The following is a 14,377-nucleotide window of genomic DNA, read 5'->3' on the forward strand; positions in this document are numbered from 1 at the left end:
CCAAATTCCCCGGGGCCCCCCCCCCCCCCCCCAAGCACTGCAAGGTAGCAGTGTGGAAAACATCTGCATGTGAGGTGTGAAGCACCACAGAGAGGTCTGTGTGCCACATATCACACATCTGTCCTCATCTGGATGTGGCCTGACTGTTTAATCAGAGCTATAGGAATAGTTTTGGGAGCCTGGAATAGCACCTAATGCTTCTGCTTTCCTGGTGAATTTTCTAACCATTGGGCTACAGTTTTATGATCCCTCTTGCACTTTTTCTGGACTTGTGAATCTTGACTTTCTTTCTATAAATGGTCCAGCTTCAACAGGAGCCCCCTATTCTAGCTTAAGCCTAACAGCCCTTAAACCTTAAGCATAACAGCCCACAGTCAGAAGAAATTGAAACTAGGTCTCCCATTTCCTGGACAAAAATTCAACCCACTAGGCTAGGGGCCTAATACCAGCTCCTTCCCATTTTAGAAACTCAGTACTCTCAACTTTCTTAGTTGCATCTGAAGAATCTATCTCAGAGACTGACTGAATTTGGCAGAGGAACGCTTACGGCATTTTTACCTGTGTTCCGGGGGGGGGGGCACTTTAATTAGAGTGGCTCTGACAGCCCCTCTAAAGTGCCTGCATCATCTCATGTATCAGCATCCCCACACTTCAAAATGGCAGTGGGGGTGCATTAATGAAAGCTCATTCAATGAGCTTTCGTTGAAGTGTCTCTGCCTCCATTTTGAAGAGGGGGAATGCCGATGCACGAGTCACAGAAGCTGGCTAGAGTGTGCTAATTAGCACACTCTAACAGACTAGATTAATCAAGTCTGCTCTAATGTGCTGTAGTTACAGTGCATCAGCACAGCCTCCCTGCACATCTACAGGCACCCTTAGGTTTCTGGAATCTGATCAGGCTTAAGCAAGTACTAAATCCCAGTAAGTACTAAGCTGCTTACACTGCATTAATTCTCAGTATGCACAACTGTATGCATCTGGAAAACTTTGAAGACAAATGTTAAGACTTACAGATTATAAGTGAATCAAGGTCCAGCAGCCCAGTGGATACTTCAGAACCATAAATTCTAAATTCAGGGAACGTCTATACAGCACTCAGCTGTGGGGTATAGAGCTATCTTAAGAGAGCTCTGTGACCCAAGAAGTGAGGTGGGCTGAATTCTAGCCTACAGTTTTGGTGGGGAACACATTGCAGGGCTCAGCATGAGCATATGTTGCTGCTGAAAACAGCTTCACAAGCAGAACATCTAGATGTCCTTTTCACCCCAGAGGCAGATGGCAGTCTGGGTCTGGCAGCAGGCCACAGACACTGTTCCTGATTGGTTAATTTTATTGGATAATTGTCAGTCCATGTTCATTACTATAGTTTTGTTGCAAGGGTAGCTGACTGCCTGAGGAGAAAAAAAGTGAGGCTCAGAAAGCTGGGTGTAGAGTAAAAGTAGATCCAGGCAGGAGAGTAGAGGAAAAAGAGTAGTCCATAGTTTCATAGCTGGTAGGGTCGGAAGGGACCTGAGCAGATCATCAAGTCCGACCCCCTGCCATGGGCAGGAAAGGACGCTGGGGTCGAACAACCCCAGCTAGGTGATTAATCTAGCCTCCTCTTGAAGACCCCCAGGGTAGGAGCGAGCACCACTTCCCTTGGAAGTTGGTTCCAGATCCTAGCAGCCCTGACTGTGAAGTGGTGCCTCCTGATATCTAGCCTGAATCTACCCTCCGTCAACTTATGGCCATTGTTCCTTGTTACAGTAGTAGAGCTCAGGGGACAGGGACTCTCCCATTGCCTGCTGGTCCCCCTTGGTCAGTTTATAACCGGCCACCAGTTCCCCTCTCAGCCTTCTTTTGTGGAGGCTGAGTAGATTCAGGTCCTATAGCCTCTCCTTGTAGGGCCTGCTGTCTCCTGATCATGCGAGTGGCCCTTGTCAGGACCCTCTCAATGCTGGCCACATCCCTCCTGAAGTGCAGCACCCAGAACTGGATGCAGTACTCTAACTGCAGCGTGATCAATGTTGCATAGAGGGGGAGGATCACCTCCTTGGACCTGCTTGTGATGCATCTGTGGATGCATGACAAGGTGCAGTTAGCCTTCCTGACTGCGTCCTCACATTGGCAGCCCATGTTCATCTTGCAATCAATAATGACTCCAAGAGCCTTTTCTGCCTCTGTGCTGACAAGAAGGGAGTTCCCCAGCTTGTAGGTATGCTGATGGTTCTTCCTCCCCAGGTGCAGTACCATGCACTTGTCAGTGCTGAAACCCATCCTGTTCTCATCTGCCCACCCCTATAACCTATCCAGATCCAATTGCAGCCTGTCCCTCTCCTCTGGTGTGCCCACTTCTCCCCACACCTTAGTGTCATGGGCAAATTTGAACAAGGTGCTTTTCACTCCCTTGTTGAAGTCACCAATGAAGATGTTGAACAGTGTGGACCCGAGGACCAAGCCCTGGGGAACCCCACTGCCTACATCCCTCCAGGTCAAAAATGACCCATCCACCACCACTCTCTGGGTGTGGCCCTCCAATCAATTTGCGACCCATCTGACTGTGTAGGCATCGACACCACACTCACCTAATTTTTTAATGAGAATGGGGTGAGAGAGTGTCAAAGGCCTTCCTAAAGTCCAGGAAGACTATGTCCACCACAACACCTGCGTCCAAAGATTTTGTGATCTGGTCATAGAGACAACCAGGTTGGTCTGACAGGACCTGCCTCTAACGAACCCATACTGATTGTCCCTAAGCATAATATCTCCTGCTGGTCTCTCGCAGATGTGCTCCTAGATAATTTTCTCAAAGAGCTTCTCCAGGACCGAGCTGAAACTAACAGGCCTATAGTTTCCTGGGTCCTCCTTCCTCCCTTTTTTGAAAATGGGGACAACACTGGCCTTTTTCCAGTTGTCAGGCACCTCACCAGAGCACCATGAGTGATTGTAAAGCTGTGCCAGGGGTCCCTCAATGACCTCTGCCAATTCCCTTAGCACTCTGGGGTGGAGATCGTCAGGACTTGCTGACTTGAACACATCTAGTCCCACCAGAAGTTCCCTTACTAGGGAACTGACTAGGTCCTCACTGACCCTGGGCCTGGCTGTGCCTCCCCTAGGTCCGTCCAGGATTCTGGGGGGGGGAAGGAGGGGGGATGACCTGGTCCCTGCTCAGAAAAGTGGAAGCAAAGAAATTGGAGAAAGGAAGAACAGAGGGAATTGCACAATATAGAATATTTGTTTGAAGCAGACATACCTGCTGTGCTGTTTGGGACCTTAGCACCTTGATTCCTCCCTCCTGGGAGCTGACCTAAAAGAAGGAGCTCTTTGAGGCAGGATTGCTATGGATCATCAGGGAAGCCAGGGACAGAGAAGAGCCAGGGTCTCAAAACTAGATGTCTACCCCTTGTGAAAATGTACCAGGGCTGGCTTCTTTCACGAAAGGGAGATAATAACAAGGCTTCTTCTTAAGCATAGTGATAAGCTGAACTTCCCCTCCAAATGGGGTGATCTGTGGCAAGCTTCAGAACTACGAGCAATAGAACTGAGGTGTCAGCCAAGCCTGTTTTCTTACATGCATTGCTGCATTAAGACAGCTGTACTGTTTCTAGGTCCAGATGTAGAACTGGGTATCCCAGTATGGAGATACACTTTTTTTACATCTAAAGTCTGCTTGAGACATAATTTAGATGTCTAAATCCTTTATTGGATTAGGCCCTCTCTCTCTCTCTCTCTTCTGGTCTAAAAAGGCTGTGCTGGTCTGTGAAGTGCCGTGGAGAGTGGACTGCTTGGTATTGTGCAATTACAATTACACTACTTGAAGAAGTGCTGTACTTGAAAGTTGCAAAGTCTGTCTTGTCTAATCCACTGGAAGCCAATAATCATAATGGTTAATTGAGGCAGGAGGGTGAATGTAGGAGAGGTATAAAATATATGGAAATAAAGAACTAACTAATAATTTCTAAGAGGGCACTTACAGATGTGGAAAAAAAACCCAAACAAATGGCTCTTTACTTCCAGCTTGGTGCACCCCTGCACGAAGTGCAGCACGTGCCCAGATGAGGCATCACATTATTTTGACCTGGCTTGTCAAACGTCTGTATGGATCAGGAGCTTCATTGGGTTTTTTTGGCACTTATCTAATAGTTGATTGAATCAGATTGAGATAAAAGTGCCAAAAAGCCCCGCTGAAACACCCAATCTATATAAACACTGGGGAGCAAGGTCAAACTAATGAGATGCCTCTCCCAGTAAAGCAATGGGGGGGTTTTCTTCACGTCTGTTAGTGCCCCTGAAGTAGCTGACTATTATAATTGTTAAAACTGGAAACATATATGCACTCAAAAATATAACATATGAATTCATTTCTGAAAGAAGTGGAACATCTGCAGTTTCCATGATCTGATGTGAATGAGTATTTAAAAAAAAATTAGAAATGTATACTGTAACATATGAATGAGGAAGAAAGATTAACATGAATTGCTTGTGAGCAGTTATTACAAATATTTGATGTTATTAACCACTGCAACATTATGACTAGGATAATTACCTGCACCTGTTTTTCCGTAATTAAATGGTTGTGTACATCATTACATTTTCAGTGAGGTCCAGACGATATTTTCTTTTGCTTTGTACTACTGAAATGCAGTTGATTAGAAATGTTGTGACTTCTAGATGAAGAATGCATTACTTCAGCTGTTGGGAGAAATAACTATATTGCTTTAAATCACAGCACAAAAGTACTGAGATATTTAAATTCAGCACATGGAATTCATGAAAGAATTTTAATTGCTTTTTTCTACAGTTCTGCAAGCATGTATGGTCAAATTAGGATACAGTCTAATATTTTGGAAAATTGGATTGTTTCACAAATAAAATGACTTGTATCATATGAATAATAAGCTCAGGCAGTCACAACACTTTGACAAGATATACTGCCACATATTTTCTTCAATCTTCAGGTGAGCTAAATTTTATGTCTTGGTCTGGAGATGATATTGAGAGAAAGGGAAAAACGGATGATATTGAGAGAAATGGTTAATAGGAGAGGCTGATATATGCTGGGTATATCTATACATGCAGTTAATACAACTGAATATACTCTGGCTTCAGATACCACTTGTATCTGATGGGACTATCCTGCAGTGTAGTAAATTAAACTACTGTGCCTTAGCTGCTGTGCACGTGTAGACAGTGATGCTTTACTGAGCAGCAAATTAGTCTGCTGCGCAGTGAAGTGCCTTATGTAGATATGCCCACTGCCTTCTGAATGTGGTGATTTGGACTGAGTTTACTGCTCTGAATTGAAAAATAGTACTGACTACTGACATCTACGTAATACTCAAAGAAAATATTTTATAGTCATTTTTTTTCTCTTTCAGATAGCTTTTGTACATCTCTACTGAGTATCATAACTAGGATAATACACAGGATAATACCTACCATGTAATCATGTTATTTAAATGATGGGATCACAGATCCCTACTGATAAAAAGAAGAAAGTTTTAGATACTAAAAAGGTTTTGTTTCTAAATCAAGTTTGAGATTTTTTGGCAGCCTAGGGACTTGGTCTTTGGCATCAACAATGAAGTAGATTTATCCTTGCCATATATTTCCAAGTAATTTCAAATTCAGCCCAAAGAGCTAGCTCTCTATGAATGGCAGGTTTGTTAAACAGCTGTATGATATAGCATCCAATGACCTGTGCCTCAAATTACAGTGACTTTCTGGCTGCTTTTCCTAAAACCACAGCTCCAGCTGTTAACAAAATACTGTCAGCCATTAGTGCTTGCCAACAAATTAAGTGCTAGAAAAAGTGATGAGCAAAATCTTTTTAATCTCCCACAAATCTGATTGGGACAAGAATTCCCTCTTTAATTTCTCCATCAATCCTTAAAACAATATGCTAAGGAAACAGCTCCTTGGAGGATAATATTGTTTGCTTCTAAGGAGGGATGAAGGAGTCCATTCCTTGCTCACCTGCTTTACTAACTTGATTACTGTCATCTAGAACAACTGTCTTAAAAGATAACTGGAAATAACTGACTTGAGGTTTGGAGATGGAGGCACTCACATCACACACTTTGAACTCTGAGACACTAGGAAAGGCTTTGATCCATCCCTTATTAATTTCTAAATAGCAGGATGAATTATAAGTAATCCAGTGGGACTAACCATGAGAACAAAGAAAAGAGCCCTGAAGTCCACAACAAATTAAGGTCTCCATTCCCCCATGAAAAGATTAACTATTAGTAAGCAAAAAAGACCTATTTAGGACACCTCTGACCATTCCCCTTCCTCCTAATGAAGGTGCTGCGCTGGAACTGGAGATGAGACTGTAGCACAGACAGTCAATCCGCACACTACATTTAACCAAAACGGATCAGGTAGCAATAGCAGTGAAACCACAAAGCATGAGCTTCAACTACTAAGTAAGAAATCAGGTATTTAAAGAGATCTCAGAGACCATTTCCAGTAAGAAATATGTAGAACCCTATGTAACAAATATGTCAATAAATCAAAAACATTCCTGTTTATAAAAAAAAAATATTGATAAAATATGAAGACCTTAAATGAAGTCCAAATTCAAGGGGATGCCCCAGTTATGGGCTTGACAGGTAGGATAGAGTCCTGTTCATAATGATCAAGAAAGTAAGTAAGGGGAGGGTCGTGCAAGGATAATGGAGTTAAAATAAAATTATTCCAAACACCATCTGCTATTGAGATGTCAGACCCTTATCACTGATCTAAAATAATTTGTTCTAATCATAATATAATCATATGAAGAAAGTAGATTTAATATTTTATAACATTTTAAGTTAGCTTTGTATAATTGCAGGTCAAAGCAACAATATATAAGAATCCAGCAGTTCAATACATTAAGTACAATACAGTAATAACTACTGGATATTAATAAAATCTATCTCTGAGTTTTGAAAAAGTAAAATAATTAAAAAATAAAAGTTCTTACAGCAGAAAGTTAAGGATGAAAAGAGCGCTTAGGAGAGAGTGAATGACCGCTTTTCCTACAACATTTTATAAAGTGTGGCAGGTAAGCCAATCTATTATCAAGACATTTTCTATTTACATTTTTCAGTTTTCATTTTATATACAACTTTTTTTAAACAAGTTACTTAGCCATCTCCATATTCCAGCTTACTCCTGATCCTACGCTCTTTAAAAAAAAAAAATGGTAGAGGTTTAACCACTATCATTCAGTCCACATAAACTTCCAGAAAAACATAAAAACCACATAAAGACATTCAGCTTCCCCTGGGAGAGTTGCTGCTCTCCCAGAAGAAACCATTAACGTACAGAATAAACACATTTATTTAGGCTTTTTGTGCCAAAGTAGGAGTGGCTACTCTAGAAGAAAAAGAAACTGGAAAAAGCCAGGGTTTAATCACTCCCAGGGCAATTTCTTCTGTAACAGTAACTATCTGTACATACTGGGCTTCTCCCAGAAGAGAACACAGTCCTCCAGCATCCCCATCCTTACCCCTTACCCCCCGGGAGGACAGCGTGTCACTTGCTGAACTCTGCTGCTCCAGCATGGGGCAGAACATGCCCCTTTCACAATCCCAACATTGTGCTGCAGGGAACGACAGGATGACTGTGGGCAGACTGGGACAGCCAATCAGGACTGCCGTATGCACAGCTGCCATCTGTCACCAAGAAGACTAACTCCAGGCAGACATAGAGATAGTCTGTATTTGTGGCTCTGGTTAAGCTTTTCTACCAGAACAAACCTGGGAGAATTTTCCCAGATTATTTGAATGTGTGTATGCAGAAAAAGATGTCATTCTTTGATTACTTTACTCTATGCATTTTCAGAGTAATATCTATAGTAAAAGGTTGATATTTATCAAATAAGTTAGGCCTCCAGATTTACTCACTTCATTGAATAACATTAATTTAGCATTTATGTTTTGCACTGCAGTAGTATACAAAGGCTCCACGAGGATTAAAGCCTATGGTGACATACTGTAAAAAACTCATTTTATTCTGGCTTGTATTTCAGCACAACTCAGACTTTACAACAAGCACTGCAAGAACTCTGGTAAATATTAAGATGTACTTTTAAAACAACTTTTATGGGTCATACATTTATTTTGTCCCATTTAAATAGCTTACCATTTAAAGCTATCAATGGCTCCTTATCTGAAGTAGACTTTAACCTTCAGTACTCTCTGTGGATTAAAATAAATCAAATACCCAATTCAAGGACTAAACAGTATGCTTCCCCCATTGCCACCAAATTATCTGAAATGTTCTGAACTGACATCAACTCACTCATTGAAGCATATTGCCTGAAATTAGGAACGTTGTGTGCATTAATTTTTCTGTTGACAAGGGACCACTAAGCTGAGTGAACTTGTTTTAGTTTAGCATTACAGTATTGTTGCATAAAGCTTTTTACTGCAAAAGCCTGGGATAACTTACAAACCATTAATCTAAGATGTTCTATTCATTACCATCTGAGCTTATTTTTTTCTAAAATATGTAGCTTAGAAACTGCTGACAAATTATTTCATATAATTTTTTTTTAAATGTATCACATAACTCACTGGTTAAATGCTAACTGAAAAATAAATAAAATCATCAAGAAGATGAAATCAACAAAAATAAGAAAAAAGTCTATACAAAATGAGAGGAAAACCAGATAACACTTGACTGGATTCTTGGCCTTAAATGCAATAAATAAGAATCCTTCTCCTTCTATCCCCTTCCCTCCTCCTAATCCTCTACCACTAAACTCTCAGAGAGATCCCCCAAGTGCCAGGTGCTATCCCAAGATTCTTAAAAAACATTTTATATCCTTTATGAGCAAGTAGTAAAGACCTCCCAATATTCTAAATATGATTTATGTTCTCCCATATTAAATATTCATATAATTGGTTATCTGAAAGATAAAACATCAACAACTGTAGTATCCCACACAGAAAGAAAGACAACAAAACAAATAAATAAGCTAAAATGATATTAGATAAATATCACATAAGTAATCTTCTCTAATGACATACCAGAGTTCCTACACATTGGGCATGTCTATACATACATTTACACCAGCTTAAATTTACTATGCAGTAAATTACTATGCAATAAGCAGGAATAGGCCAATATCTACATGTGCAGGCAACCTGGGACTAAATTTAGTCCCAGGTCAGAGCAGCCTGCCATGTGCCCCTGTGGCCACTGAGGGGACCTCCAGCCTCCAGCCATATGGCTGCCAGCACTTGGGACTCACTTTAGTCTCAAGCTGAAGACAGGAGAGGTGGCCTGCCAAGAGCCCACATGTGTTACTGAGCAGTAAGTAATTGGGCATAAATTTGATACCTGCATGATGCAGGTATCAAATTTATGCTCAGGTTGGCGTAAGTTACTGTATTTATTGTGCAGTACGGCCATGCATGTGTAGACATGCACCCGTACTGTGCATTAATTTTGGTTACTGCGCAGTAAATGCACACATGTAGACGTGCCCATTGACTAGATTTCTACACATGGAAGCTAAAATATTCAAAAATGTAATGCATTAACCTGCAGGAAAACATAACTCTAAAGCTGTTCCATATACTGAGGAAAACTGGGAAGACCCCCTGATACTTCTTCCATAAATTGGTAGGGATTACTAGGAATAAAACTAAATAGATAATAAACAGATCTGAACTACTGGCAACATAATCATTTCAAGGACAACATAAGGTTTGTATTAGTAATAGTTTACTTACAGCTTTCACTTAAACAATATAAAATGACAGTATAATTGACAGTAAAATTATATGTATATATTTCTTCAGTGATGGAAGATTTTAAATACTGAGCTAATAAGAAAAAATAAGTTGGTTTCTCTTTAGTAGTTTACAGGCTGTTCTATACCCCCTAGGAGTATCTGCATTACTTCCACAAAAAATAAGGGCCAAAAATCAAATAAAATTCCTGTTTTTGTTCTTTCATCCAACTATAGTATCTCCTTCATTTAATCTATTTTTTGTACCATAATGTTTATATGTTCTGTTTTAATTTGTTTAAATTGGTAGAATGCATCGTTGTACTATATATTTTACCAACAACCATAAATTATATAATTATATCTTATTTTACTATCAAATTCATTGTATTGTTTTAGCAAAAACTTTAAATAAGCTACTACATAAGGTTTGTACTACATAGAACATAAATTATAGGAAATGCTTTCCATTGCATTAGCACCAAGTTGAGAAACTGTACTAATGAAATGGTCCAGAAAATATGCTATCATATGTGCCAAGGCTAATGGACAAGAACCAGCTCAAAAAAGAATCTGCAAGAACACTTTTAACTGAAGTTGATGAACTCTGTCTAGCACAGAGGTCAAATCCCAGCACTCAGTCAACAGAAATACTTGTGCTGAAGTTATATCCCAACTTACTTGAAGGAAACGTAGAGAAGAGGAAAAAAATTTAGTGCAAGTAAGTGTTCAAACTTGGTCCAATTCTACTGTTCATACCAGCATATGGCACTAGTAACTAATACATATGATAGACTGATAAATGGATCTTTGTAAGTGATTAGTATAAGTAATTTACTCTAATAGGATTTTAAGTAATTTTAAAAACATTTTCTCTTTTACAAAAAATAAGCAAGTAGCATTTTTTCTCTTATGAAGGAAAAGCTATTAATAGATTTTTAAGCCAGCCACCAATGCACAGTATTAGAGTTTTAAGGCACTAATTGACTTAGACATTAATGAAATAATAGCACAACAATTTCTAATGGAATTAAGGCAGATGTGCATATTTATGGCAATAAATTTATTAATGAGAGTAATACATTATGGCTAGAATAGCACCTTAATACCTAGGAAGTGCTGAACTATTAAAACCACTGATCATAGGAGGTGCCGTGTTTATTTTTGGCATCATTAGGTGTGTGGACATGAAATTGCAATATTTAGAAATGGAAAGGAGGTTCTAAGCCAGGGCCAATATCAGAGGAGGCAGAAGTCAGGAGTAGAGGGCATACTAAAAAACACATACCCTTGAAAATAATCACTGGAGACTATTATGGCAATGGATATTTTCAACCCTGAGGCATAGTTCTTTATGCTTATGTGTAGGTAGGTGGGATGGGAATGAGGGTATTTCATGGCAAGAATAAATTAGTACTGTAGCAGAATTTAGGGCCTGTTGCCATGGAATTTCATCCCATTGGGCCTCAGAGCAAAAAAAGACTATCCATTGGATACTATATTTAAAAGGCATTTTGTTTGATTAAGAAAAAAATAATTGCAGCATTGCATATCTGCATCCCATTTTTGTGTTTCTCAGTGTTTTTCTTCACAATCTTTTTATTTAGAATCTCATTTAATTCATATTTTGAAAAATACTTACATTGTTTTTCTCTTTTGCATCTTTCTTTATGAAAGATTTCTGTCCATTAGTTTAGTTCTAGCTAATATTTGTATTCCTTCATTCCAATTTCATTCTCTCTTCTCTACCTTTAAAGAGCATTTTTTTAAATTGCCTCAAATGGTTTAAGCACAAGAAAATGAAACTTTCTTTTGCAAAATGCCCTGTCACAACAGTTAGCTGAGTACTCTAAGATTTAAAGAAAGCAATGTTCTACCCACAGCACGGTCACGAAATACTAACCAACTCTCCAAGCTAACAAAAAGAAAGATCCAAACAAAAACAAACCTGATGGCATCCATGGATCAGACAAGGGCTTTACCAATGTGTGCACCTGGTCCCAATTAAGATCATCATCCTCAGACTGAGTGTACCCACAGGAGCTAAATGGCTCATCAAAGGAACAACATCCTATAAAAAATACAAAAGTAAGAGTTACACAAAGCAAGTAAATATCAAATAATCTCTATATTTAATACAGATTCAGTTAGATATCAAGCTGCATTTGAGTGCGTCTATTTTTAACAGAAATGTTCATGTGAGAAAGTGAGAAAACCTTTACAAAGTATCTCTAAATTGTTTCTAAAACATTATTAAATCCAGCAATAGTTTCCAAAATACTTTATAAGGAAATAAGGGACTTATATGTTTAACAATCCAAATATATTTGGTTAATTATTTTCCTAGCAGTAACTGATTTAATAGGAAATAGAATGTTCTCCCCTCTGTGGAAAACAAAATCAACTGGGGAAAAACTTAATTCAGAATTTAGGCAGTGCTTCTCTTATAAGTTGGTCATTTAGCATGAAAACAAAGAGTCCAAAAGGATCTACAAAATTACTTAATCCAACTAGTGATACCTTTGTCAGCAGGCAGTGGCTGGAACCAAGGTGCCTGAACCTAAAGTTCAAACCTTTTGGACCACACAGAAGAGAAAGGAAAAGAGAAAAAAAATCCACAGGCTTTTAGAAGAAAACTCTCCAAAAGGAAACAGAGTTGTGTTTTCTTTCCTCTCCTTTCCCTTTTTCTCAATTGTCCAGTCATCAAAAGAAGGATCCTTGGTTCAAGAGACTAGACCATTCCAACATGGGGAAAAGAAAAGAAAAATCTCCGCAATTAAGCAGAAAGAAACCTAAAATTTCCAATCACAGTTACAGTTTTGTCAGCTTTATATGTTTAATAGAGCTGTTTATTTCTTCAACTATCTAGAGAATACTGCACTATTAACAAAGTAAAGCTTCAGCAATCATAAAAGTATGGGGAAATTCTTTGTTTCTTTCCTCAGGTGTATAATGAAACTTTTCTAGAACCGATTACCTCTGAAGTTTGGCATTTCACTTCAATGAAAACATATGCTTTTTCATTAGAAAAAAATTCAGCTTCAGCCATGTGCACTTCAGCCCATGTTAGAACAGGTGCTGCAGTTGTTCCTACAATACTAGACTTCAGGGCTGAATGCAGATATTTCGGGGTGTTAGGGGGAAGTTAACTGGATCAAAATGGCTGCCCAACATCAGGTAAGTTGGGATTGGGGAGCTAGTGGTGGGGCTGGGGGCCCAGCAGGCTGGAGGGGATAGGCAGTCCACCAGGGTAACGGGGAGCAGTACAACCCATGAGGGGTGGAGGGCAGAAGCGACCCATGGGTGAGATGGGTAGGGCCAGCAAACCTGAGTGGGCAAGAACCTACTTAAATCGTGCTGAGACAAAGGGTTTTTTGTAGCCTGCTCATGGCGCACAGAGACAATTCCATAGGCATTTTGTGGCAGCCTTGCCCATTGGCACTGATTGGTGGAGAGGACCCAGTGGGCAGGAGAGATGAGGGGACGGCTGCCATCTTGATCATTGGCTGCCCTTCATGCACTCCCCTCTGCACTGATTAGTGAAGAGGCCTTAATTGGAGGGACAAGAGACAAGGGGGCAGCTCCCATCTTGATTGCTGGCTTCCTTTATGCAGCCCTGCCCCTTAGTGCTGATTGGCAGAGGCCCCAGGGGGGGAGGAGAGATGAGGTGCAATTGCCGTCTTGATAGCTGGCTGTCCTTTGTGCTGTCCCACCCCTCACCACTGATTGGCAGAGAGGCCCCAGTAGGGGGAGCACGTATAAGGTTTCAACCACTACCTTGTCTGCTGCCCTTCATGCCACCATGCTGGCCAGTGCCTTTCCCTCCCAGCAGCAAGGACTGCTGGTTTCATCAGAGAGCCAGCATTTTATTTTTATTGATTTTTGTTGTTGTTGATTGTATGCATTTTGCAGACAATCCAGTGTTTTGCCGTTTCCACAAAATCCACACAACCACAAATTAAGTAGGTCCCTATTAATGACCCCGTATCCTTTTAATGGTCTTGATGTTCCATTATTCAAAACCCCTTTTCTTCTGCAGTTCTGTGTTAGCCATTTCTGGTGATGCCTCTCTTCTATTTCAGAGCCCTGAAGACTGTTCTTAGCTCTAACTAAAAACCTTAACTCAGGTGTGGTAATATTAAACTCAAGATGCAGAAATGACTGACAGTGAAGTACTGGAGGCACTGTCAATAGACTCAAGAGGGATAGATTTTGTTTTACAAGTCTGCATAGGAGATGTATATTTAACTATAATGAGTATAAGACTAATGACACAATCTCTTTTTGACTCCTGACTTTATTTTTCTTTTTTTACTTGGGTTGTATTTTTTTTCAATTTTATATATAATCTAACAAATCTGTGCACATTCCAATAGTTACATTTGTTTTTGCTTTGTTCTTAAAATGAATACTATAGTGCTAGCCCCACAAGTATACTAGTAAACCTCTTAGTTTCTCTTTAACTGGAGCTGGAGAGAAATATGTCAAGTTATATGCGATGACGTGCCATACCATCTGCCTCTCCCTTTTCAAAACTTAGATGCACCTATGCCTGTGTCTACAGACAAGATCAAAATTTGTCACCCTTCACTGAAAAAGGCACGTCAGTTTAATAATATATTAAAAAAGAAAATCCTTAGAAGACATTTCTAAATTGTGTCTAGAATATTA

General features: G+C 39.8%; 1 protein-coding gene across 6 annotated transcripts in view; it reads right to left on the minus strand.

Annotated features, from left to right (window-relative positions):
- The window catches only part of PTPRM (protein tyrosine phosphatase, receptor type M), a 939,848-nt gene that overhangs the window by 699,218 nt on the left and 226,253 nt on the right, over nt 1-14,377 (minus strand). For all 6 annotated transcript variants that reach the window (XM_019525569.1, XM_019525591.1, XM_019525577.1 and 3 more), the window contains exon 2: nt 11,655-11,777. In XM_019525569.1, coding sequence (XP_019381114.1) covers nt 11,655-11,664 — 10 coding nt within the window. In that variant the 5' untranslated portion in view covers nt 11,665-11,777. The remainder of the gene's footprint in view (nt 1-11,654; nt 11,778-14,377) is intronic.

Source organism: Gavialis gangeticus, unplaced genomic scaffold (genome assembly GCF_001723915.1).
Source record: "Gavialis gangeticus isolate Ggan-Ray unplaced genomic scaffold, GavGan_comp1, whole genome shotgun sequence".
Lineage (NCBI taxonomy): Eukaryota > Metazoa > Chordata > Crocodylia > Gavialidae > Gavialis > Gavialis gangeticus.